Raw genomic sequence first — 22500 nt, 5'->3', positions numbered from 1 at the left:
CTGTCTCGTAGCCACTTTTGTTGCATTTTGCTCCGTTTGGGTGTTTGTGAACGCAACGAACTCTCCTTGCGTTTATCCTGTGTCTCGCCAGATGCATCGCAGTCTGATTGCATTGCACAGGTGTTTCTTTTGAGGAAAAACACTATTAAATGATGTGAAACAGGATCCACTCGCTGTTGTGAGCAGGGAAAGGTGGGGTCTGTGCCCACGTCCCCCAGCCCCCACTGGTACACAGAGCTTTTCCTCCAAGAGCAGCCTCACTTCATCCCCATTTTGCTCATGCAGCCATTAGAAAGCGGGTGTAAAAACCTTAAATCAGCATCCGCAATAACAAAACGCAAAAGCCACCCTGGCCGTGCACACCGGGATGCATTAGGACATTCGGTGACGCCGTCCTGCGGCGTTCGGCCGTGGCCACCCGAGCCATAACCGGCTCTGCTTTGCTGCCCAGCAAAACGTTTCCCGAAACGCCGTGTCCTTTGGTAAAGCGCTTTTCTGGTGCGGCGAGGGCCCCAGAAGGACACCCACTTCCTCAAACACAACGGGCGGCACGGAGAGCAGCCCAGCGGCAGCGCGGCTGGGCCGGGCAGCGGCCAAAGCGGGAGCGAAACGGGCAGCGAAAACCGGGCGGCATCGCCTCGGCACCACCGGGGCAGCAAGGCGAGGGCTTTGCAGGCAAGCGGGGCGGGAAAGTACTTTTATGGGGTTGTTGGCGGCCGCTCGCGGAGGAGGGAGGAGGAAGTACATTGGTGAATCGACCCTTGCCGAGCCAGCGTTTGTCGCGGGGGGGATCGCACCCCGGGCGCGCGGTTCCCACGGGACCATCGGAGCTCCGTCTCAGCCCATCTCCTAAGCAAGACCCCCTTGGGAATCAAAAAAGCTCCTCCTGATCCAAAATGTCCCTCAAGCTGCCACGGAACTGGGATTTCAACCTGAGAATGGACGCTGCAAAAATAGGTATCGTGATTGATTCTTTTTGTGCTTCTGTTTCTGATCGAGCCTTCCAGGTGCCAGCAGGGCTGCTGGGGTGGCCGTGGCCAAGTCCCAATGTGATTTCGGCTACGGCTCAGCCCCAAACCCGCTTCTGGCCTCGGTGGGGGGATCCGGCCCCCAGCTACCGCTTTCGAGACAGCAGATGGTTTGCAAATGATTTGCAAGAAGTGATTTGCAAAGTCGTCATGGAGGGAGGGACGCACAGCCAGGGCTGCGGTTAATGGTGGGCTGGGGACAGGGGGCCTGGTGGCTGCTGCCCACCCAAAATCCAGGTTTGGGGGGATTTATCCGCACGGGCTCATTCTGCTGGTGCGAGACTCGCAGCAGGCGAAGCGCAGGCCAAGAGGCGGCCGGAGCGGCGCAGGCCGGAGGAAGCAAATCTGGCTCTTGCTCGGGTTTCTTTGTCCACCCCGAGGTCACCGGTTTCCTGTCCGGTGGTCTCTGACACCCACGTGCCCTGGGACGGCGTCACCGTGCAATGTCCTGACTTATCTGCCCAAGGCTTCGCACGGCTCTGCTCCACCATGGGATCCATCGTCACGGAAAACACTGGAGATCACCTTTGGAAGGGGTGAGGGATCCCTACGTGGCCAAAATCTCCAGGCAGAGCCAACACCTATTTTTGGGTCAAACAACCAGGGCAGGGATTGGGAACACGGACGCTGCGGTCCAGGAAGGGCTGGACAAGCCCAGCCTTGCGCGCACACTGACACAAAGTCCCTCGCTGTCCCAAAACCGATGCCAAAACATGGTCAAGGCACAAATTGGCAACTTGATTTCTCTCTGCAGCAGAGAGATTTGGCCGAGCTGGCCCCTGTGCGCTGAGCTCTTCCTCCCCGTGCCTCGCGTCAGCTCACAAAGTCGTCCTGGTTGGATTTTCTTGCAAAGGCAATTTGGACTTTTATCTGGAGCTGCTTTCGTTGGCGTGGCCAAACTGTTTTCTTCACAAGGCCCCAGCTGAAGTGCTGCTGGTCCCTGTGATGCTCGGTGATGTACAGGATGAGACCCCAGCTGGTCCAGCAGTTTTGCAGGCGGATGGAGGAAGCAACACCAGCATCTGCACTCATCAGCTTGCAGGAGAGCGGAGGAGAAATCCCCACAGAGTTATCACTGAAGCATCCTGGATTCCTGCATTGCACTCTTAGGATAATTAGGATAATTTTTTGCATAGACGCTGTGAAGTAGTGGGTAAATTCAATCGGTAGCTCAGAAAACAAGGCACTGAGCCCACCGGCTGCTGGGAAGCAGAGATGGGACACAAGCTTGAACCTGCATTGGCACCAGGAATTGGTTTTAGTTTTTCAAGACAATCTGCCTGTGATGAAATCCTGGGTGCATTTTGCAGCTGCTGCGAGCCCACGAGATGAGGGTTTCGTGTGTCTGTGCAGAGACCTAAGCTCGGTGCATCGACTCTTCTCGTGTTTTGGGGTTTCTGGCTGCAGGGACCGGTCGCTGCCGTCTCCGGGGGTGCAGCGGGGACGCCACTTGCTTGTGGAAAATACTTGTGTATTAGTCACCACCAGCCCGGCTGGCTCCTCCGGCCTCGGGACACTTCCCCTCCTCGGGCCCAGCTGTGGCCACGGCACAAGCAGCTTCTATGACCCTGGGGGGGGCACAGATCTGGAACTGAACATAGTCAATCAACAAGCCCAGGGAGCTAAATTGGCTCTTTTCCTTTTGATAAGTAAAAAAAAAGACAAAAAAAACCCTGAAGAATGTATTATGTTTCAAGTGGTACTTAATGTAATCGTAGAATTGTTAAGCTTGGTAAGACCTTTAAGATTGAGCCCATCTGTAAGCCTAACATTGCTGAGTCCACCTTGAATTCTCTGCTCAGTTTTGGGCCCCTCATCATAAGAAGGATGTTGAGGTGCTGGAGAGGGTGCAGAGGAGGCGATGGAGCTGGTGAGGGGCTGGGCTCCCATGTGCTTCCTCACGCTGAGAAAAACGCAAAGCGATTTATTCCGATGAAAGAGAAAATTGCATTTGCTACCTTCACCGCAACACCTCTCGTGGCACTTTTGCTGGTTTTTATTGCGAGTACCCAACGCCCTGTGGTGCAGGAGCAAAGGGAAGGGCAGGATTTGGAGCAGTAAACAGCGTTGATGTGGCACGCAATGGAGTTTCTCCTGCAAGTCACACTTTGGCAGGGCTCCTCTTTTTGGGGAGCGGGACACAGGCACCCTGCTGCAGCCGCTCCCGGGGCTGGAGGAAGAGCAAGGATGTTTTGGAGGAAATATTCAGCTTCAGAGGCGGTTACCACAGGAAACGCTTTGGGAGGCACCGTGTTCGCTCTTTCAGTGGCTGCGAGAGCGGCGAGGAGGAGCAGGGACGTGCTGGTGAAGGAGGTGACTCCCAATGGTGAGAGGCAGGGAAGAGCTTCACCCCAGCCGCATATAACACTTTCAGCACATGAGCCGGACGCTGCACCGGCCACAAAGGCAGAAATTTGGAAAGGTGGTAAAGGAGGGAGCCGCAGCCTCGGTAGTTCTTGTTTGGTGAAGGCAGAAAACTTTCCACTGGGCAAAAATAGACCTGAAATTAGCAAAGCCAAGCTGCCCACACCTCCGCACTGGTGGGGACAGCGACCTGGGAGCACTCGCTCCGTGGGTAAGAATGATCCCGCAAGTCGTTATTTTGGCCTTAAATGAGCCCATAGCACAGGGAGAGCTGGTTTGGGCAGAGAGAAGATAAATCTGCGTGTTCACGCTGGGGTATATGTACGTGCATGGATGGGGTTAAGCCACGGCGAAGCACCAGCCTCTGGTTGCGCCTCAGGTCTGGTGTTTCAGAAGGGCTGATGGTACAGAATGGGCACCCAAGTGCACCCATCTGAATGCACAGTCTTTATCCGCCCAGGAGAGGCTGCAGAGAGGGAGAATAAACATCATTTCCAGCAAGGGCTGGGCAATTTAAGCTCAAAAATGAGAGCAGGAGGAACCCCCTGGGTAGCAGCACCTGCCGGTCGCTTCCTTTCCACAGTGCAACCGTGATGGGATTTGAGGGAGATTAATATCTCTGATAAAAGGTCATAAAAGACAATATTTCTCCTTTCAAGTCTTGTGCCGCTGGAATATCAGTTCTTTTGGGAAGCTGATAGATGGAGACACATCCCTGATTCCCACCCATTTGGGTGTGAGAATGGACCCCGCGAGCTGCACCGCAACAGCTTCACTTCTGATTCAGCCCTTGTTGTCATCGGTGCTTGGAAAACCCTCAGCCCCAAGGAGCTCGCAGCAGCTGCAAGACACGAAGGAACACGATTTACAGAGAGGAGCGATGATGTTCGTGAGCAATTGCATTAATATTTATGAGATTTGAGTAATGCAGATGTTCCGGCAAAGAGCAAAGGAGCTGCCTGGAGCTTGAGGTGCAATTTGGAAACCTCATGTTGGTTTTTGCATCAGGGTAATCCCCAGTAGCAGCGTTTTGCAGGGGAGCTGGCTGGCAAATCCCTTTTGAAGGTCCTTCCTTACAACCACATGCAATGCAGGGACATCCCGCATCAGCCCACACCGAGACACAGGCAGCGTCCTCACTGCTTTTCCAAGGCTGAGCCTTTGGATTCGCAATCCTTCTTGATTTCTGGACCGCGACTTGCAATCCCGTAATGGGTTTGTAGTGGAGAAGCGAGCTCGGAGTGCTGTACCCAAACCTGACTCCGAAGGATGGAGGCAAAATGCAGTGGGATTTCTTGCTCCAGGGGATTTCAGAAGGGGAAGCTGGACACACTTTTCAACTGCAGCACTCTGACCTCTGAATCAACTGCTCAGCACCGAGTCCAAACCGCGCAGAGATCAGTGATGCTGAATTCCCCTGGAGTCATATTATTTTTGCCCTGCGAGCACAAATGCTAATTCTTGCCAACCAGATTGGCACCGGGGTCCTGCAGTGCCCGGTCCAGAGGCAAAAATCAAAGTGTCCCTTCTGGAAATGATCTTTCCCAAGGCATTGATTGTCACAGAAGCACTTAGAGGTGCCCCAGTCCCGGTCCCTGGAAGCGGTGGGACTCATCCACATGATGCAAACAGGAGAAAGGGGATGCTGCAGTCCACACTGGCACATTTAGAGGCTTTCCAGCCTCATTGTGTGAGAGCTGCCCCGTTGGAGACATCAGGCGAAGCTCTCCCAGAGCAAAACTGCACTTTCCAAACAGGTTTGGTTGTTTGGTCTTTTTCCAAGCCAGGCTGGGTCATTCTGCTATCGCTGCTGCAAGCTGTTTGGGGTGGGTATAAAAAAATAACATACACTCCCATTTAAAAAGCTAATGATTTTCTTCTCACTTGCAAGACAATTACTCCCACACAGGAAAAAGGAAGCACACACTGACAGATACTGCGGCCACTTCCTTTACAAACTCATCGCCAGTTTGCTCGGCACAGGGGCAGGGAGCCGCGCTCGCCGCTGTACCCCAAACGGGCCCTGGGACGGGCAGGGCTGCTGGCGCCGTGTCCCCGCGCGCCCCACCAGCCCTGCCCTCTCTTTCCTTGGCAGCGCGGTCCAAGAGCGTGATGAGCGGGGAGCCCGCGGGCGCCCGGCCGGGCTCCCCCAACCCGCTGGAGCGGCCCCTGAAGACGGGCTGGCTGAAGAAGCAGCGCTCCATCGTCAAGAACTGGCAGCAGCGCTACTTCGTGCTCAAGGGCCAGCAGCTTTACTACTACAAGGACGAGGACGATGCCAAACCACAGGTAGGATGAAGGCGCTGGGCTTTGTTGATGCTCGGTCTCCATCTTCTTGCAGCTTCGCTTGTAGGGAAATGATTTGGGATGGGGGAGTTGGGACAGGCTGCCCGGGGCAGTGGTGGCGTCACCATCCCTGGAGGGTTGGGCAGATGGAGATGAGGTTCTCGGGGACATGGGGGATTAATGGCTGGACTCGATCTGGAGAGTCTCTTCCATCCAAAACAATTCTACGGAGTAGGTTATTAAAGAGGTTAACAGTAACAGATAAGATATCCTGATCAGGATCCTCTATGCACTCAAATTCTCAAAGGGTGTCTATGCCCAAACCACACAGTGCTGGAAAGAAAACCAGTAACCAACTAAAAGGTTGCTGTAACTCTCCAAGACAATGAGGAGAAAAAGAGCTCAGTACGGCAGCATTTCTGTGACAGCAGGTGCAGCACAAGGTGACAGGAGCTTTGCGAGAGGTTTCAGCCGTGCCCTTGGTGGGAAAAGCATCTTCCAGGATGTTTTTGGGAAAAGCCAAGCAGGACTTTGAGCACAGCCCGGGTGGATGTGCCCAAGGCAGGGCTGTGGGCTCACCGGTGACAGCAGAGGGCAGCTGCTGCCTTAGCACCTCTTGCCTTTCTCTCTCCAAAGTCCGGGTTTGTATCCCAGCCCGTCCTTTGCAGAAGGCTCCACGGTACGGATGCAATTTGTGTTATTTGGCTGCAGTTTGTGTAATTTGGCTGCCACCACGGTCCACCCTGCGCGGCCAGAGGAAACCTGCCCGCTGCCTTCTCCCCTAAGGGAAGCGGCTTGAAATCTGCTGAACGCCCCGGTTCAGTCATTTTTGAGATCCCCAGAGAATTACCCAAACCTTTGCACAAAACACAAGTGTGATCACCCACCTGGGCTGGATTTAAACATCTGCACCAGCGCCCAACATCTGCAGCACCATCCCCATCTGCAGCCCCTCCGGGTTCTAACAATCCCCAGCTTATCTGTCTCAACCATTTCTCAGGGTACACATTGTAGAACACTTGCCAGGAAGAAATCAGTCTTTTTTTCCCCCAGTTTATATGGATAACTTTAGTTTTCTCAACCATTTTCTCCGTATCGTAATTTACTTTTGAATATCCACCGTTGTTTTGAGAAATTCCAGGGAAAGCTCCTCCCCATTGCCGGAAAAAGCGTTCTCTGTATTGTTACTGGTACCAAAATGGATCTCAAGATAGAAAGCGCTCCTAAGGGGACGGTGATCAGTGGATCCTCGGGGTGACAGCAAAGGCTGAGCCCAGCGGGACCCAGGTCCTATGAGGCTTTGCCTCATTTCAGGGGTGACTGGGCAGAGCAGCCTCCCCGGTTGCAAATAGGATGTAGAAACAGAAAGTGCTGTATAATAAAAAGCTGCTTGCTGGTCGCAGCGCTTTTGGCAGCTCTCAATGCACCATCGTTTCGTTTCAAGCTTCTCTGATCCCATCGACGATTCCGACTGACAGAGCTGCAATTCGGACTTTCGGAGCGCTCCCAGGAGCCCAAGGGCTTTTCAGGAGGCTGAAATTGCTGAAAAACCTACTAATTTGTGTGGCGCAGGCTCGTTTCCTGCCCTGGGAGGCCGCTGGGCTGACTCACGCGCCTGCTCGGCCCCCACGGGCCAAGTTGGGTGTTTTCTCAAGTCCCTTCTCCTTTGTACTTTCCTCTCCCAGCCCCAGCAGGGGTTAAAGAAAAAATAAGAAGGGAGGGGGAAAATAAAAGGAACGAGCAAAACAACCAGTTTTCTTATTCTGGGAATCACTTCATGAGAAAAACTGGCATTAAGAAGTGTCCCTTATTGTTTGAAAAGTTATTTTTAGCAGATATATATAATACAAAGGCCATCAGGTCCTGAAATTTGTTTGAAAGAAGGGCTTTATCCTCAGTGCTGGTAGCACCAGCCTGGCAGGGATGTATTTGCAGGGTGTGTGTGTTGCGGGTGTTTGCAGCTCCTGCTCTGTCCTAGGGCTGCCTGGCGCTCCTGGGAAGCACCGTCAAGGAGGTCGCCAGCAACCCAGAGGAAGGAGGGAAATTCATCTTCGAAATCATCCCAGGTGAGGACGTTTCACCCCATCACGTACTTCTGGGCTGGACTGGTCACCCAAAAATCATTCAGTGAGGTCATTTTGCCCCCATTTATTTTCAAGGTGCCCACAGCGCCGCATTGCACATGAAAATCAGTGTTTTGCTTTCCGTGTTCCCACCGTCTCAGTGTCCACGTCCCATGAGGAGCTTTGCCAAGGTGCAGCGTTAAGTCGTTTCTGCTCCTTTCTTGCAAACCTTTAGTAAGAGCGCTGCTTCATTTTACAGCCAAATGGACGTTATTGGGGAAAACTGGAACCAAAAGCGTTTAGCAAAGAAAACAAGAATGTGGGTTTGTTTTTTGCTTCCAGTCCTCTCTATAAGTAATGCAGAATCTTTATGTTTTAGGAGTCTGCGGAGAGCAGAACCGAACAGGGCAGGACACCTGCGTGCTCATGGCTAATTCCCAGTCGGAGATGGAGGAATGGGTGAAATGCATCCGGCGAGCGCTGGGGTCGGCGTCAGGAGGTAAAGGGGAGCAGGGACGGCTCTCGGAGAGGTGATTTCCTACCGTCTCACCCTCCGCAGCACCTCAGTGTGAGGATTTCAAAGCTGGACTCATAAATCCTTGAAAATAGAGCTGCAACGTGACTTGTAATGTCTTAGAAACCTACTCCCATCGCGGACCCCGCGGTGTTGGGTTTGCTGCAAACACGGGCAGCGTTAAGGAAACAGCAGCCAAGATTCCTGGGCTGGTTTCAACCTCTTTTGCAAACCTCCACATTGACTTATTGACCGCAGAAGATGTTGTTCTTGAAAACAACTCATGCTCAGGGATAAAGCATTGTAAAAAGCCTTTCAACCTGCCAGTTGCTTTGCTTTGCTTTCCTTCCAGCTTTTCTCGCTCAGCCCAGCCCTTTTGCTTTGGCCACACAATGACAGCATCCCAGTCCCCAGCCCCCTCAGACGTGCCTTTATGTCATTACAACATTGTGAACAGGGAAGTAAAACATGAATTAATCAGAAAGGAGCACATCAGAAATCGGCCACCACAAAGGAAGCAGCAAAAGTCACCCCAGCCACTTTCCTGTAAGGGTGAACTATTCATATCCAGACTTCTCCTATAAGATTCAACAATAAAACACAGCTGGGAGTCTCTTTAGCCCTTTTCCAAAAGAGCACTAACCTGGACAATCATCCTGAGCCTCTCCTTCCTCCCTCTGTTCTTTGCCCTAACTATTTATATGATATTTTTATAGAGTCGCCCTTCAGCTGTATCACACAAGCACAATGGAGCTCTGGCCTCCCACAGCACCTGTGTTAATATAAATCCCAGCAGTTCACAAGCAGATGCTGCCAGTTCAAGCTCTTTCACCATCACCCTGCCATAGGCACGGAGGAGCTTCACCTAAATGATGATTTTTGTCTGCAACCCAGGTATTTTCTGCCTCTAAAACCAAACACGTTGTGCCCTGGGGGTGGCAGCATCACCCACCTGAAATTAGGATTGCACAAGCCAAAAATGCTCAGGATATCGCCCCACCTGGCTCTAATATTTAATAACAACTCTGCATCTGAGCCTTGCTTAAACTTAAGAGGCTGCCAGTTTCTTCCAGGTAGATAAAGAGACCTTATGTGATATAAAATGTAAATGTATAGTAGTACAGAGAGCCCCGAGGATAGTGGAGACGTCAGATACTATGGAGCTGCACTTTATGTCAATACACAGGTAAATGTACCCTAAAACATCACAGTTTAGCTTTTTGGCTTCAACACAAGCTGAGGCAACATGTGCTTTTAAATCAACACACTCCATGGTGGAGGTTGTGCCAAGAGCCCACCTGGAAGCAGCCCCCGGAGCCCCAGCTACTCGTGAGCTTGTTGCACATCAAACAATCAGAACAGCTGCACAGCGTGAAACAACAGCAAAGGCATCTCCAAAATCTCCGCGGGGTTTCGCAGGTCTGGCTGCCACCCCCCGAGAACAGCCGCCTGCTGGGCGGGCACCGCGGTGGCCCCGGGGACTTATCCCCCAATTAACTGATCTGCCAGCTTGCAGTTAAATAAACATTTCAGTACCAGCTACCAAAGCAGAGGGAGGAGGAAACATAAAGTGCTATTTGCCTTTACTGTGCACAACAGGTTTATACTCATTGTTTAAAAGTTATAAATGAAAAACCCCCACGATCAGGCAAGTGCCAACAAGCCTCATAGCTCCAGATGAGAGCGTTTGCTTGTATTTTCCTGGTCTGGAAGACACACAGGAATTATTTCAGCCTTCAGAGCACAAGGTGAACACATCCCAGGGCAAAAATATGGTAGAGGACCATAGCACCCTTTGCTAATAACATCTCAGAGCCAGTTTGAGTGGGGATTTGTCTGCTCTTACCATGCCGCAGGCTGCAAGGAGGGAGAGCTGGGATGCAGGCTGCTGCCTTCCCAGCGCCGAGCTCTTGTTTGGCTGTGAATTCAGGAGGAAAAAGCCATTGCTCCAAAGGAAAGGTGCCGCCCGCTGCAAAACACGCTCGGCTTCGCACAGGGGAGTTTCTGGAGAAAACAACACAGTCAGTAAGACTTCCAGTCCCAAATCTCTGCAAGGCTGCTTTTCTTTTTTCTTGGTGGTCTCCTGTGCTTTCTATATCAAGTTTGAGTGACAAACTTGCCTTCTCTCCCTGTGCCATCGGCCTTTTTGCTGGTCCTGTCTCCCTCTGGATCAGCGCCCTGCTTCAAGCAAAAAACAAGACCCACTGCTTCATTTTAATTATTTTGAGAGCTGTTAATCATTTATTTGGAAGTTCTGCTTTCACCCAGTCTGCAGAGTCCTTGTAGCTATTAAAAAGCAGGTTCTGCTGTCACATTTGCAGGAAGCATTGGCAGGTAATGTGCCTTCAGCAAAGCTTTCGGGCTCCTCTAACCTCTCTGTCCTTTCCCCAGCGGTGTTTGGCCAGCGCTTGGCAGACACCATGGCCTATGAGCAGAAATTCGGGCAGCACCAGGTGCCCATGCTGGTGCAGGAGTGCGCTGGGTTCATCCGCCAGCACGGCCTGAGCGAGGAGGGAATCTTCCGGCTCCCCGGCCAAGACAACCTGGTGAAACAGCTCAGGGACGCGTTCGACGCTGGGGAAAGGCCATCGTTTGACCGGTAATGCTGGATTCCCCCCTCTCCTACTCAACCAGGTCTCATACACCCCAAAACGTGGGGAAAAGCAGCTCCAGAGAGTCCAGCAGGAAACTTGGAGCCTCTAGAAGGGCTTGACAAGGTGAGGGGATTCAGCAGAAACCCCAAATGGAGGCAAAAGCAGAATCAGAAGGCGCTGAGATGAGACACATGGAAATAAAGAAAAACATTTAGAAAAATCCTGGCCCCACACACTGATTATCATTTGCAGGAGCAGCCGAGGAAGGAAGCAAAGAGCCCATGTAGCCCATCAGTTACGGGTAGAGAGCAAGTAGAAGAGCACTGATAAGCTCAGAGAACACCCCAATGCAGGCAGCAGAAGTTATTTCTTTCCCTGCCGGCCCACAGCCATGACACTTTCCTCCTGTTGCACTCACCTGCTACAGAAGAAAGAGATGAGAGAGAGATTTTGGCAGCTGCGAGGCTGCGTCCTCCTGACCCCCCTCCCCTGCAGGGCTAAGAGAAAATCACAAACCCCTAACGCTGTGAGAGCTGCCTGGAGCAGCCTAGTGCAGTGTCTCAGGGGGCAGTGCTGGGGCCGGGATTATTCAATATAGTCATCAATGATTTGGACGAGGGAATAGAGTGACTGTCAGCAAGTTTGCTGATGACACCAAGCTGGAGGAGTGGCGACACTGGAAGCTGTGCTGCCATCAGAGACCTGGACAGGCTGGAGAGTTATTGTTACAAACCCCAGGCAAGCTCTGCATTTGCAAAACACAGGGACACTGGACAAAATTTGGAGGCAAACCCTCAGGAGTCAAATGCGGGCTGGGGATGAGCCCTGCGGACCTGCCGGACCCACAGGATGGGGGAAAGTCTCCACCAGATATTTATTTTCCTGCCAGCTGGGGCCATTGCCAGCCTTGGGGTGCCCTATGGATTCTCCCCAGCTTGCTTTGGCTTCTCTATTTATGTATCTTGCATCTATAAAATGCAATTAAATACAATCCCCCGCTGCCGGAGTAGGATGGGGTTTGCTCACCAGCTGGGTGCGAGTGTCACGAGCGGCTCTTTTTCCCCATTGCAGGGATACGGATGTGCACACCGTGGCCTCTCTGTTCAAACTCTACCTGCGGGAGCTCCCCGAGCCCGTCGTGCCCTGGACGCAGTACGAGGATTTCCTGCTGTGCGGGCAGGCGCTGGAGGCGGATGAGAGAAAGGTAGAGATGTATTAATTTATCTCCTTCTGGCCTTAAAATTACTGCGTTTCCCTGAAAATAAGACTTCCCCCGAAAATAAGACCTACCCTGAAAATAAGACCTACCCCAAAATAAGCCCTAGTGTGATTTTTCAGGGTTTTTGAGGATGCTCCAAATATAAGCCCTACTCAAAAAATAAGGCCTAGTTACAGTTCATTAAAAACAGTCAATTTAAATAGTGCTCAGGCAGCTGTACATGTAAAAAGGTAAAATTAATTGGCAATAGAATGCAGCGGGACAGATAGGGTTTGGAGAGTTGTGATATTCCAGAAGATGATGACATGACTGTATTTGAATAAATGATGATATTTGTTCATGAATATTGCTACATATCCATTGTTGTACATGGAAAGAAGAAAGAGAGTCACGAGAAATTAATGATGAAATTCAGGGTTTGGAGAGTTACGATGGTGTTCCAGAATGAGATGACATGACTATATTGTAATGAACGTTGATTTATTTTCAAGAATAAATGTAGATTGTTATCCATTGAAAAATAAGACACCCCCTGAAAATAAGCCCTAACACATCTTTTGGAGCAAAGATTAATATGAGCCCCTGTCTTATTTTCGGGGAAACAGGGTAGCTGTGTTTCAGTGCCAGCTGGAGATACCGGGTGCAGATTTATTTGTGCATTATAAGCTGTGTGATTATCGAGCTTTGACATCTGAAAAAAAGAATATACATATAAAATTTCCCAAAGCCAATGAGGTTTCCCAACTTGACAACAAGGGTTTATCCATTTTAAAGCTTGAATTTCCAGAGCAGAGCTCAGAGCTGCATCTCTTTTCATGGAGCTCTCGCAGCAACAGCGAGTGTGTAAAGGGAGAGGTGGGAAGCACAAGGTCCTGTGCCGAGAGCGGAGCTGGCAGAGGGCTCGAGGTGACACCGAGGAAGGGAGTGGAGTTTTGGGAGAGGGACAAGTGAGAAACAGATGGGAACTATCTCATCTTTTGCCTCCCCACTGCAAAAAACCCACTCAGGGATGCTGTTGCTATACACAACAAGGTGAGGCAGATATCCTCAGTAGCACGAGGTCTGGGAACTGCGGCGTTCAGCCCTGGGTTTCGGGGAAAATGTTTCTTGTAGGTTGTTTCACTTGAAGATCTTTGGGATTAAGAATGTCCTAAATGTTTAAATACAAGAAATGCAAGATTAGGCACGATGAGCTCTGTCTGAAGAGCGGGGCTGAGGGGACCCTGCTCTTTGCTGCTGGGCGATGGGTTCTTCTCCTTGCTCTACAAAAGCTTCTCCATCTCCATGCTGGAGAAACATAATTGCCAAGGTGAGCAAATGCCAAGAGGTGAGACCATGCAGGGATGGCTGGAGTGACCAAGAACCACTCTTGAGTCCATAAAGATCCGTGTGTATTTATTAAGGTATTACTTAACTTGCATTTAGGGCCACCAGGAACTCCTGAAGCAACTGTCCCTCCTTCCCAGAGACAACTACAACCTCCTCAGCTACATCTGCAGGTCAGTGCTGTGCACAAGGTAGAAACGGCTTAGATTTGGGGTTGGTGAGTTGAAATATCATCCCAAAGGCTGGGGCTGGCTCCACCAGGGAGCCCTCTGACCCGGGTTTTGGTTCCCCCTGGGGCATCTTTTGTAAAGGGAGGAATTTCAGCCACGGAGATAAACACCTTGGCAATGTCTGAGCATCAGTGCCCACCCTCAAATTCACTTACACATCCCTGAGAATTAAAATCAAGTGTAGTTTTTCTATACAAAGTGCGGCGCCACAAAACTCTTGCATTGCACCCAGCCTAGGTGTTTTTCTCTAGTTGGAGATTAGATGGGGGTTTCCCTTCCCTTCCTTTCCCTTCCCTTCCCTTCCTTTCCCTTCCCTTCCCTTCCCTTCCCTTCCCTTCCCTTCCCTTCCCTTCCCTTCCCTTCCCTTCCCTTCCCTTCCCTTCCCTTCCCTTCCCTTCCCTTCCCTTCCCTTCCCTTCCCCTTCCCCTTCCCCTTCCCCTTCCCCTTCCCCTTCCCCTTCCCCTTCCCCTTCCCTTTCCCCTTCCCCTTCCCCTTCCCTTTCCCCTTCCCCTTCCCTTTCCCCTTCCCCTTCCCCTTTCCCTTTCCCTTTCCCTCTCCCTCTCCCCTTCCCTTTCCCCTTCCCTTTCCCCTCCCCTTTCCCTCTCCCCTTTCCCTCTCTCCTTCCCCTTCCCCTTCCCTCTGACCTGCAATATTTGCCTCTGGATTCTGCCAGGTTTCTACACGAAATACAGTTGAACTCCGGTGTCAACAAGATGAGTGTGGATAACCTGGCAACGGTGATTGGAGTGAACCTCGTCAGACCCAAGATAGAGGATCCTGCCATTATTATGAGAGGTAAAAGGGGCTCCTGGGATAATTGGCACAGGAGCACCTGATGTGCAGTTGCATCCACAATCTTGCAATTAGACCCCTGGATATAAGGCAGACACATGCCTGGGCACAGTAAGTACAGCAGGGTGGAGCAAAGCCATGTGTTATTTCGGCTATAAATGGGTTTACAGTGACAAAAACCCCAAGGACAGACGTAGCACAACTAACAGAAGAAATACTTTCACGGAAAGGCTGCTCTGCCCAACAGATGTCACATGCGAATGGTCCAGATATTCTTTGTATAACTGATACCTGTAGCTTGCTTGTCAAGCCAAAAAAGCACGATTTATGGCTTGGTGCAGCTGAGCAGACTCCCGTGTTGGTTGCTCAATAGTCTGCTCCTGCTTTTCTAGGATGATTTAAAAATCCCTCCTTTTATTTGGTTTGATGATCCTGCTTCTTGTCTTCACCTGCATTTCTATGTACATCCCCATTTCGGACACCAGAAAGACCAAAAAGAAAACGCAAGTGTGGGTAGAAGAAAGCCTGTTCCGTTGGGTTGGCCACTGACAGATCGCTAATCTAAATCTAATCTAAATCTAAATCTAATCTAATCTAAACCAGGCACGCCGCAGATCCAGAAGGTGATGACTGTGATGATCAGTGACCACGCTGAGCTCTTTCCCGCATCCAAGGATGTGCCACCGTCCCCACCCACCCACAAAAATGACAAGAAGACCCCCGTCCCGCGCAGCTCCGTGGGCTGGGACGCTGCCGAGGACCCCGCGGCACCCAGCGCCAAGAGCTCCATCCAAAGGCAAATGGTAAGGCCAGATCCTCAGAGAAACAACAGCACGTACATTTAATAAATGTATGATGGATTATTATGGGATCTAACAGGTCAGCAAGCCACTAAGCGTACTTGCTATTAATAATGGTCATCCCTGGAATATCTACATCAGGAAAATGATGTAGATCAACTTTCCACTTTCCAGTGGAAAATCTGCTGTTCTGGGAAAAAATAACATCTCCTAAAGTTTTTTAGCTAAAAGGTAGAGATGTATTAATTTATCTCCTTCTGGCCTTAAAATTACTGCGTTTCCCCGAAAATAAGACTTCCCCTGAAAATAAGACCTACCCTGAAAATAAGACCTACCCAAAAAATAAGACCTACCCCAAAATAAGCCCTAGTGTGATTTTTCAGGGCAGAATAGATAAAACCTTTTCAGAATAAGTAAAACCTTTTCTGTTCAGGCTGGTGAAGTGAAAACATTGAGGATTAAAGTCCTTTCTCAGAAATAAAGAATCTCTGCAAAATGTTCTTTTTAATGGAAAACGTAGTGCAACTCGAAATAATATTTATGGGAAAGGTGTGGCCGTTGCTGTTCGCAGGTTCAAATGTGCCTTTTGTAAATGCGGCGGCTGCAGCCTGGCTCTGCTCGCAGGACAAGCCTGTCCTAACGCCGCAGGTTTGTTTTACAGAGAGACGACCTCAATTCCAGCAGCGCCCTCGGACCAGCTGCAAGCTCAAGCGCACCCGGAGAAGATAACGGGTCCAAAGATACATTGGGAATGTGGAAAACCCAGGCAAGGAAAAGAACTCAGACGTTACCTAACAGGAAATCTTTCCTGACAGCTGCTTCATCCGGGGAGAAAGGCAGCAGTGACAAAAATTACATATTTGCCCGCGACTTTTGGAAAAATGCCCCTGGGAGCAGCGTGCGCTCTGTGGTTCCCGACGGACACAAGAGAACGTTGTCTCATGATCTCTTTAAGCTGCTCGACCTCCACCGGGCTTCGAACTATGATAATGTTGCCACCTCCCAGGCTGAAGGTGGGGAAGGCGGCTCCAGCCCCTCCAGCAGCGGCTCCGAGAAGGAATTCCTGCCCTGCCCCAGTCCCAGCCAGCAGCCCAAGGAACCGGCCAGTCCCACCAGCAGCGCGGCCGAGGCGTCCGAGCCCGAGCTGGAGAGCAGGGAGTTCCTGCAAAACAGGGTCCTGAAGCTGGAAAAAGAAATGGAGGTGCAGAAAAATGACTACGAGGAGCAGATTAAAAGGTAACGGGCTGCAGAGTGCTGCTTTCGGGAGAGTATGAAGTCTGCAGCTCGTGTTATTACCACACTAGTGCTGCACAGATTTACTTCCCAATAATACTATACAGTATAAAATAGTAACAACTAATGATAAAATATAGTATTATAGCAGGTATCTAAAAGTCAATGCTGATGTGCTGCACTCTCATGACATAGTTGCTAATGTTATATTACTACAATATTAATACTCTATAGTTGCTATTACACTATTCTATGACACTGTATTGTTTCTGCAATAATTACATTGTCGGAATTCTTGTTCTTATTGCAATATTGTACCACTGTACCATCCAGAATTCAGTAGTAGCATTATTATGTTATTAGTTGTAACCATCAGCATTATATAGATTCACATGTTGTTAATCATGTTATTATATACCACGTGTAATGATTTATTGCATTGTGTTATGTGGCCACTGAGAGTCAGGGGATCAGGACAGCACCTCTAACTTATTTTATTGCTTAATGATGCAGAGGGTAGACACCTTAAGGGCCAAATGATGACTTCTCAGCACTCTTCTGATCCAATCCATTCACGGTCCGTTTCTCTTTGCAGCCTTGAGAAGGAAAACTATGACGTCTGGGCCAAAGTGGTGAGGCTGAATCAGGACATCGAGAGGGAGAAGAAGAAGTCTGAGGAGCTGGAGCTGAGGCTGAAGGACGTGGAGCGGTCACGGGAGGACATGGAGAAGAAAAACAAGATGCTTGAGGAGGAGATTAAAAGATTGGCCAAATCCACAAGCAAAACCGATACCAAAACCAACTAGAAGCTGCCCAGCTGTGCACAGACTAAAAAGCAGCTGCGTGAATCCACAGGAATTGCCAAGCGGGGTCAGTGCCGGGGACTCGCACCGTCCCGTGTTCTGGTACGACCGCCGGCTGGTTTGGAGGAAGGAGCCCAGAAGTCAGAGGCTGGTTTGTGCTCTGAAACAGGAAATTTCACAAATATTCTTTAGCATTTTTCTTTTTCAGTGTTTATTTCAACTCCTCTTTCAGCTGCTCAAGTTACCTGTAGAACAGGCCGACACTTCTTGCTGCTCAATCAGAATTGCTTGCACTCAGGAGTTCAAGTTAAGGATATATTATGCCTTTAATAAAATCAACTAGCAAGCATCCCCTCTGGCAGCCAGCGGGCTCCTTGCTGGAGATACCAAAACTCCTTCAATCTTGGATCTGGGGAGACAGAGAAGCCCCAAGGTCTGGGGTGGCACAGTACGACGGATGGTGGGCTGCAAACGCCGTCAGCGCTGCGGTTGAGATGTTCACATTAATTATTGCTCTTATAGAGCAAGAGAAACCCAGACAACCCATCAGGTCCACTGAGAAGAGCATCACTGGCTGTGCTGTGCCCGTCATGGATATCAAGGCTCCGGTATAAAATCACAATATTGCAAAAACCTCTTCATTTAAATGGCTGTTTGGTTAATTTAAATCACTGTTCCTTGTAGCCACATGCATACGAATCCAGCGCTGCTGCTGACGAGGCTTTGGAGAGCACGTCCACGCGTCCGTACACGGAGCTGTTTGTGCAGAGCTCTACCCAGTACACAAAACGGGGCTTCTGCATTTTTCCCGAAGAATGGTTTTCAAAGAATAACAGATCTGGACTTATTTATCACCTCTGCCTTTGTTTTTCATCATTTCATCAGCGCAGAACAGGATTTGCTCGGCCACCTTGGTGGAAACCTGAGTTTGCACCCCAATGACGATACTGGGGTCACTTGCTGCCGTCAGACCCGAAGGTTTCACGGTGCTGTTGTGGGTCTTTGTAAACTTGTCTTGTTTTCCCACTGCCAGCACATCGCCCTTCCAGCGGTACCACGATGCTGCTGAAGCTTTTGGTGTAGGAAAGAAAATAGTAAGAGTCTGCAAGAAAACCTTTCACTCCTTATTTCTGTTCAGAGGGGGGAACAACAGCACGTAGGCTCAGCCCAGCCTAGAGCCTTCGTGGGAGCAAAAAAGGGACAAAGAGGAGTTTTCAAGCGAGATGTTTAGGATCAAACACGTGCCTCTGTGCTGAGCAGAGCTGATGCAACAACACTGGATTAGTGCTACGGAGGACTCGGCCTTGGTAATAGAAAAGTCCAGCTTAAGACAGGCTGCAGATCTGCATGGCAGAGACTGCAGAGAAAAATGAACTGGTTGGGGAAAGGGACACAAACAGTGAAAAAAGGGAGATGGGAGTGGGAAAATGTTATCAGAGGATAAAAGTCAATAGTGGGTATATAGCTCTTGCTGGTACGAGCTTTGGTGGCGGAGGGGGCTTGTTTAGCCCTAAAACTAAGCCCAGACTCCTTAGACTCAAACTTGGATTCAGTTTGGTGTGTTGAATCCACCTTTGCTCAGCTCTGGATATAAATGTTTGTGGAAGTTGAGCTGCGTTTCAGAATCTGACCCATAAACTGCTCATTCGACCTGCAGACTCTGGCTCGAGGGGATTTTCCTTTCCAGAGGATCCACAGAGACCCCACGGCCCCTCACTGTCCTGCCACAAACCTTCACACCAGGGAGTTCATTTGTTCTGGAGGGATGTATGAGGTTAGTACAAAATCACAGCACTTTCCAGAGGACCCACAGCCAAGGGCCTCTGCTCTGGCAATGACCCAATTTGATTTGAATGTTTCAAATCTGATTTAAACGTCTCAAATCAGAAACAATGTGGGAATTTTAAATCTCAGTAGCCCTTTGCATCCCCCTTGCAGAGGGATGGACAGCACAGAAAGGAGCCCCAAGGAGAACAGTCTGACCTTGCCAGAGCTTATTCAATGTTTTACCTTTACAAGGACCTCATTACTAATCTGGGCATCAGGCTCATGAGTCATTTAGGGAGAAATTTCTCCATCAAGTCTTAGGGAAACGTGGTGAACATCTGGGCTGGAAATGCCACACGCTCCTTCCTGCAAAGATCAAAAGTGTGGAAAAATCAGGACAATTAAATTAAACAGTATTCCCTGAAAATAAAACAATAATTCCTCCGCAGCAGAGCGGGATGACGCGAAAAGGCTTGGCCGAGGCTCAGAAGCCTCTGTGATTAGGACAAGTGCGCGTTGTTTTAGTATAAACTGCGCATTCCTCCGCTTCCGCTGCAGATAGGCACAACAACCTCTATCGAGCCATGACTGTTTCTGACGATCAGAGCCACTTCTTTGAAGATATTCTGCCCATTAAAATGTGGAGTGTTTATAGCGGTCGTGTTTAAAAGATAAGACTTTATTCCAATAGAGGTCAGGTGGGCTGGAAATTCCGAAGTGCATGGAGGGGATGAGCAGCCCCAGAGAACAACGTGGGCATGTTATGAGCTGGTATTTTGTTGGGTGCTGTAAGTTGAGTTTTCCTTTTATAAAAAGTGAGCTTTTTCCAGAGACAGAAGATCATGGATCTGCCCATGCCAGACCTATGGAAACTTTACATCCTTTTCAGCCCCAAGGGTATAACCTGAATCCTGGCGATGCCCAAATCCTACTCTGGATTTAATGCCACTTTCAGATCTTCTGTTGGAGACACCAGAACATGAGATCCCTGAAAACACCACCTATATTTCCTTCCTCTCTCATTTTTGCAGCCAAGCCTGGAAGCATTTTGGGGAAGGAGCAGCAAGAAAGTCTCTCCTGCTCCTGAAGCGGCAGCTGCTGTTTTGCTGTGCTGCAAAGGGATATTATCAACTCGTTTTTTGGTTGTTTGGTGGCTGCTTTTCAGCTCAGACAGCTCTAAGCATTAATTCCGGATACCCTAGAGTGTGGAACTACTCTTAATCACACAATAGTGTAATAGTAATCACACAAAAGTACAATAGGCTGTCTATAAGAAATAATAAAGCCTGTAGAAGGATCCTTTTCAGGCCTGTCCTGGGCACTGTAGGTTTGGAAACCCCCAAAAAAGCAATTTTCACCCCATTTAACCCAGAGGACACAAGAGCATCTTCTTCGAGGTGACAGGAGAGTGTGTAGGATAACCCACAAAACACACTGAGGATTTTCCCCTCCCTTTAAATGTGATATGGCTTTCCAAATTAGAACAATTAAACCCACAGGTCTGAATGCATCTACAACTGTTAAACCATGTGTTGTGGGGTGAAAATATGACATATTTTAGCCCTACTTTATTGTCTATCATTCTTTGCATTAGAGCAAAAAATCTGGTTTGCTCTGCTTAGGTATTTACTGCATTCGTTTAGGAATTCAGTTCGTTACATCCAGGCACTCGGTAGGCGTGAGAGGCAAGAAAGTAAAATTATCTTTCCCACATTACTCTATTTGGATCCCAAGCCAGTCACGCTTATGCTGACTTATCCCCTCACATTTTATCAAAGTTGCATTTTTGGCATGAGAATAACTTTCCTTTTTTAGCTCGGCTACTGCATAAAACAGCGAGTTGTTGTGGGAGGCGAGGTGGACGTGCCGGAAAAGTGTCCAGCCACTATTTGGGATGGCTTATACAAATAAAATAAATAAAATTCAAAAGCAAAGCAGTGAGAACATGTTGTTCTCCCCAGGAATGACAGAGTAATTGTCATTGGCAGACTGTGCTGCCATCCAGAGACCTGGACAGGCTGGAGAGCTGGGTGCGGAAAAATGTAATGAAATAGAACAAGGGCAAGTGTAGAGTCTTGAATCTGGGCAGGAACAACCCCAGGTTCAGTGTAAGTTGGGGAATGACCTATTAGAGAGCAGCGTAGGGGAAAGGGACCTGGGGGTCCTGGGGACAGCAGGGTGACCATGAGCCAGCACTGGGCCCTTGTGGCCAGGAAGCCAATGGGACCTGGGGTGGGTTAGAAGGGGGTGGTCAGTAGGTCAGAGAGGTTCTCCTGCCCCTCTGCTCTGCCCTGGGGAGACCACACCTGGAATATTGTGTCCAGTTGTGGCCCCTCAGTTCCAGCAGGACAGGGAACTGCTGGAGAGAGTCCAGCGCAGGGCAACAAAGATGCTGAAGGGAGTGGAGCATCTCCCGGGTGAGGAAAGGCTGAGGGAGCTGGGGCTCTGGAGCTGGACAAGAGGAGACTGAGGGGGGACTCCTTCATGTTTACAGATATCTAAAGGGGGAGTGTCAGGAGGATGGAGCCAGGCTCTTCTCAGTGATAACAACAGTAGGACAACAGGCAATGGGTGCAAACTGGAACACAAAAGGTTCCACTTAAATATGAGAAGAAACTTCTTCCTGGTGAGGGTGGCAGAGCCTGGCCCAGGCTGCCCAGGGGGTTGTGGAGTCTCCTTCTGTGCAGACATTCCAACCCGCCTGGACACCTTCCTGTGTAACCTCAGCTGGGTGTTCCTGCTCCATGGGGGGATTGCACTGGATGAGCTTTCCAGGTCCTTCCAACCCCTGACATTCTGGGATTCTGTAATGCAGTCCAGCCTTTTTCTTTACATGCCAGCTGAAAGATACCCCCAAACCAGGCTGTTTTTAAGAAGAAAATGCTGCCAAGTTGAGATTTCTTGTATGAAAGTAGTGAGAAAAAAACTGTCCTCGAACTTCCAGGCGAACCCTCCGTGGGTGCAGCCCCGATGTCACCGTTTCTCGGAGTTTTCCTGCCACCTTGCTGCAGCACAGCGATGCTACAAAGCCAGACTTAAACTGGCCTGGAGGAGAAATAACCTGGCAAAAAAGGAGCAGCCTGATAAAGCCAGAGGGAACGCATGGGCGGGAGGAAGCCAATGGGGTAACAGCGACAGGAGTTGGTTGAATAAGAAGTCTTTTGGTGAAAATGCTCATCTATTGTGGCACAAAACACCTGCAAGTTTAGGAATTCTGACTATTCAAGCAGATAAATGCGTGGTGAGCCTGCAGAAAGGCCTGAGCTGGGAGAGGTTCTTCCATGGATAATTCCCATTGCCAACAGCTCGCTGAGATAATTTAATAATTTTTTAATAATTTAATAATAATTTACCCTTCTAGGCGTTTCCCTTTACAAGAGTTTTCTCAGTAGGTAATTCCCATAAACAGAAGTGCTCAGAGGTTAATTAGGAACTTATTTTTTGTAAAAAATATAAGGCTTAGAGCTTCAGCCCAAACCAG

At 49.7% G+C, this 22500-nt stretch overlaps 1 protein-coding gene across 1 annotated transcript; it reads left to right on the top strand.

The window, feature by feature from the left end:
- The first annotated feature begins 571 nt into the window (after nt 1-571).
- ARHGAP25 (Rho GTPase activating protein 25) lies at nt 572-20936 on the top strand. The gene is made up of 11 exons (XM_082072850.1): nt 572-957; nt 5488-5681; nt 7657-7744; nt 8121-8240; nt 10647-10854; nt 11921-12053; nt 13494-13567; nt 14298-14419; nt 15020-15219; nt 15878-16452; nt 17045-20936. The coding sequence occupies exons 1-11, from the start codon at nt 897-899 to the stop codon at nt 17253-17255; spliced, it is 1986 nt and encodes a 661-aa protein (XP_081928976.1). The 5' UTR covers nt 572-896; the 3' UTR covers nt 17256-20936.
- Nucleotides 20937-22500: the final 1564 nt, after the last annotated feature.

This window comes from Streptopelia decaocto (genome assembly GCF_964273445.1).
Source record: "Streptopelia decaocto genome assembly, chromosome: 25".
Taxonomy (NCBI): domain Eukaryota; kingdom Metazoa; phylum Chordata; class Aves; order Columbiformes; family Columbidae; genus Streptopelia; species Streptopelia decaocto.
This window is presented reverse-complemented; position numbering and strand designations above follow the sequence as displayed.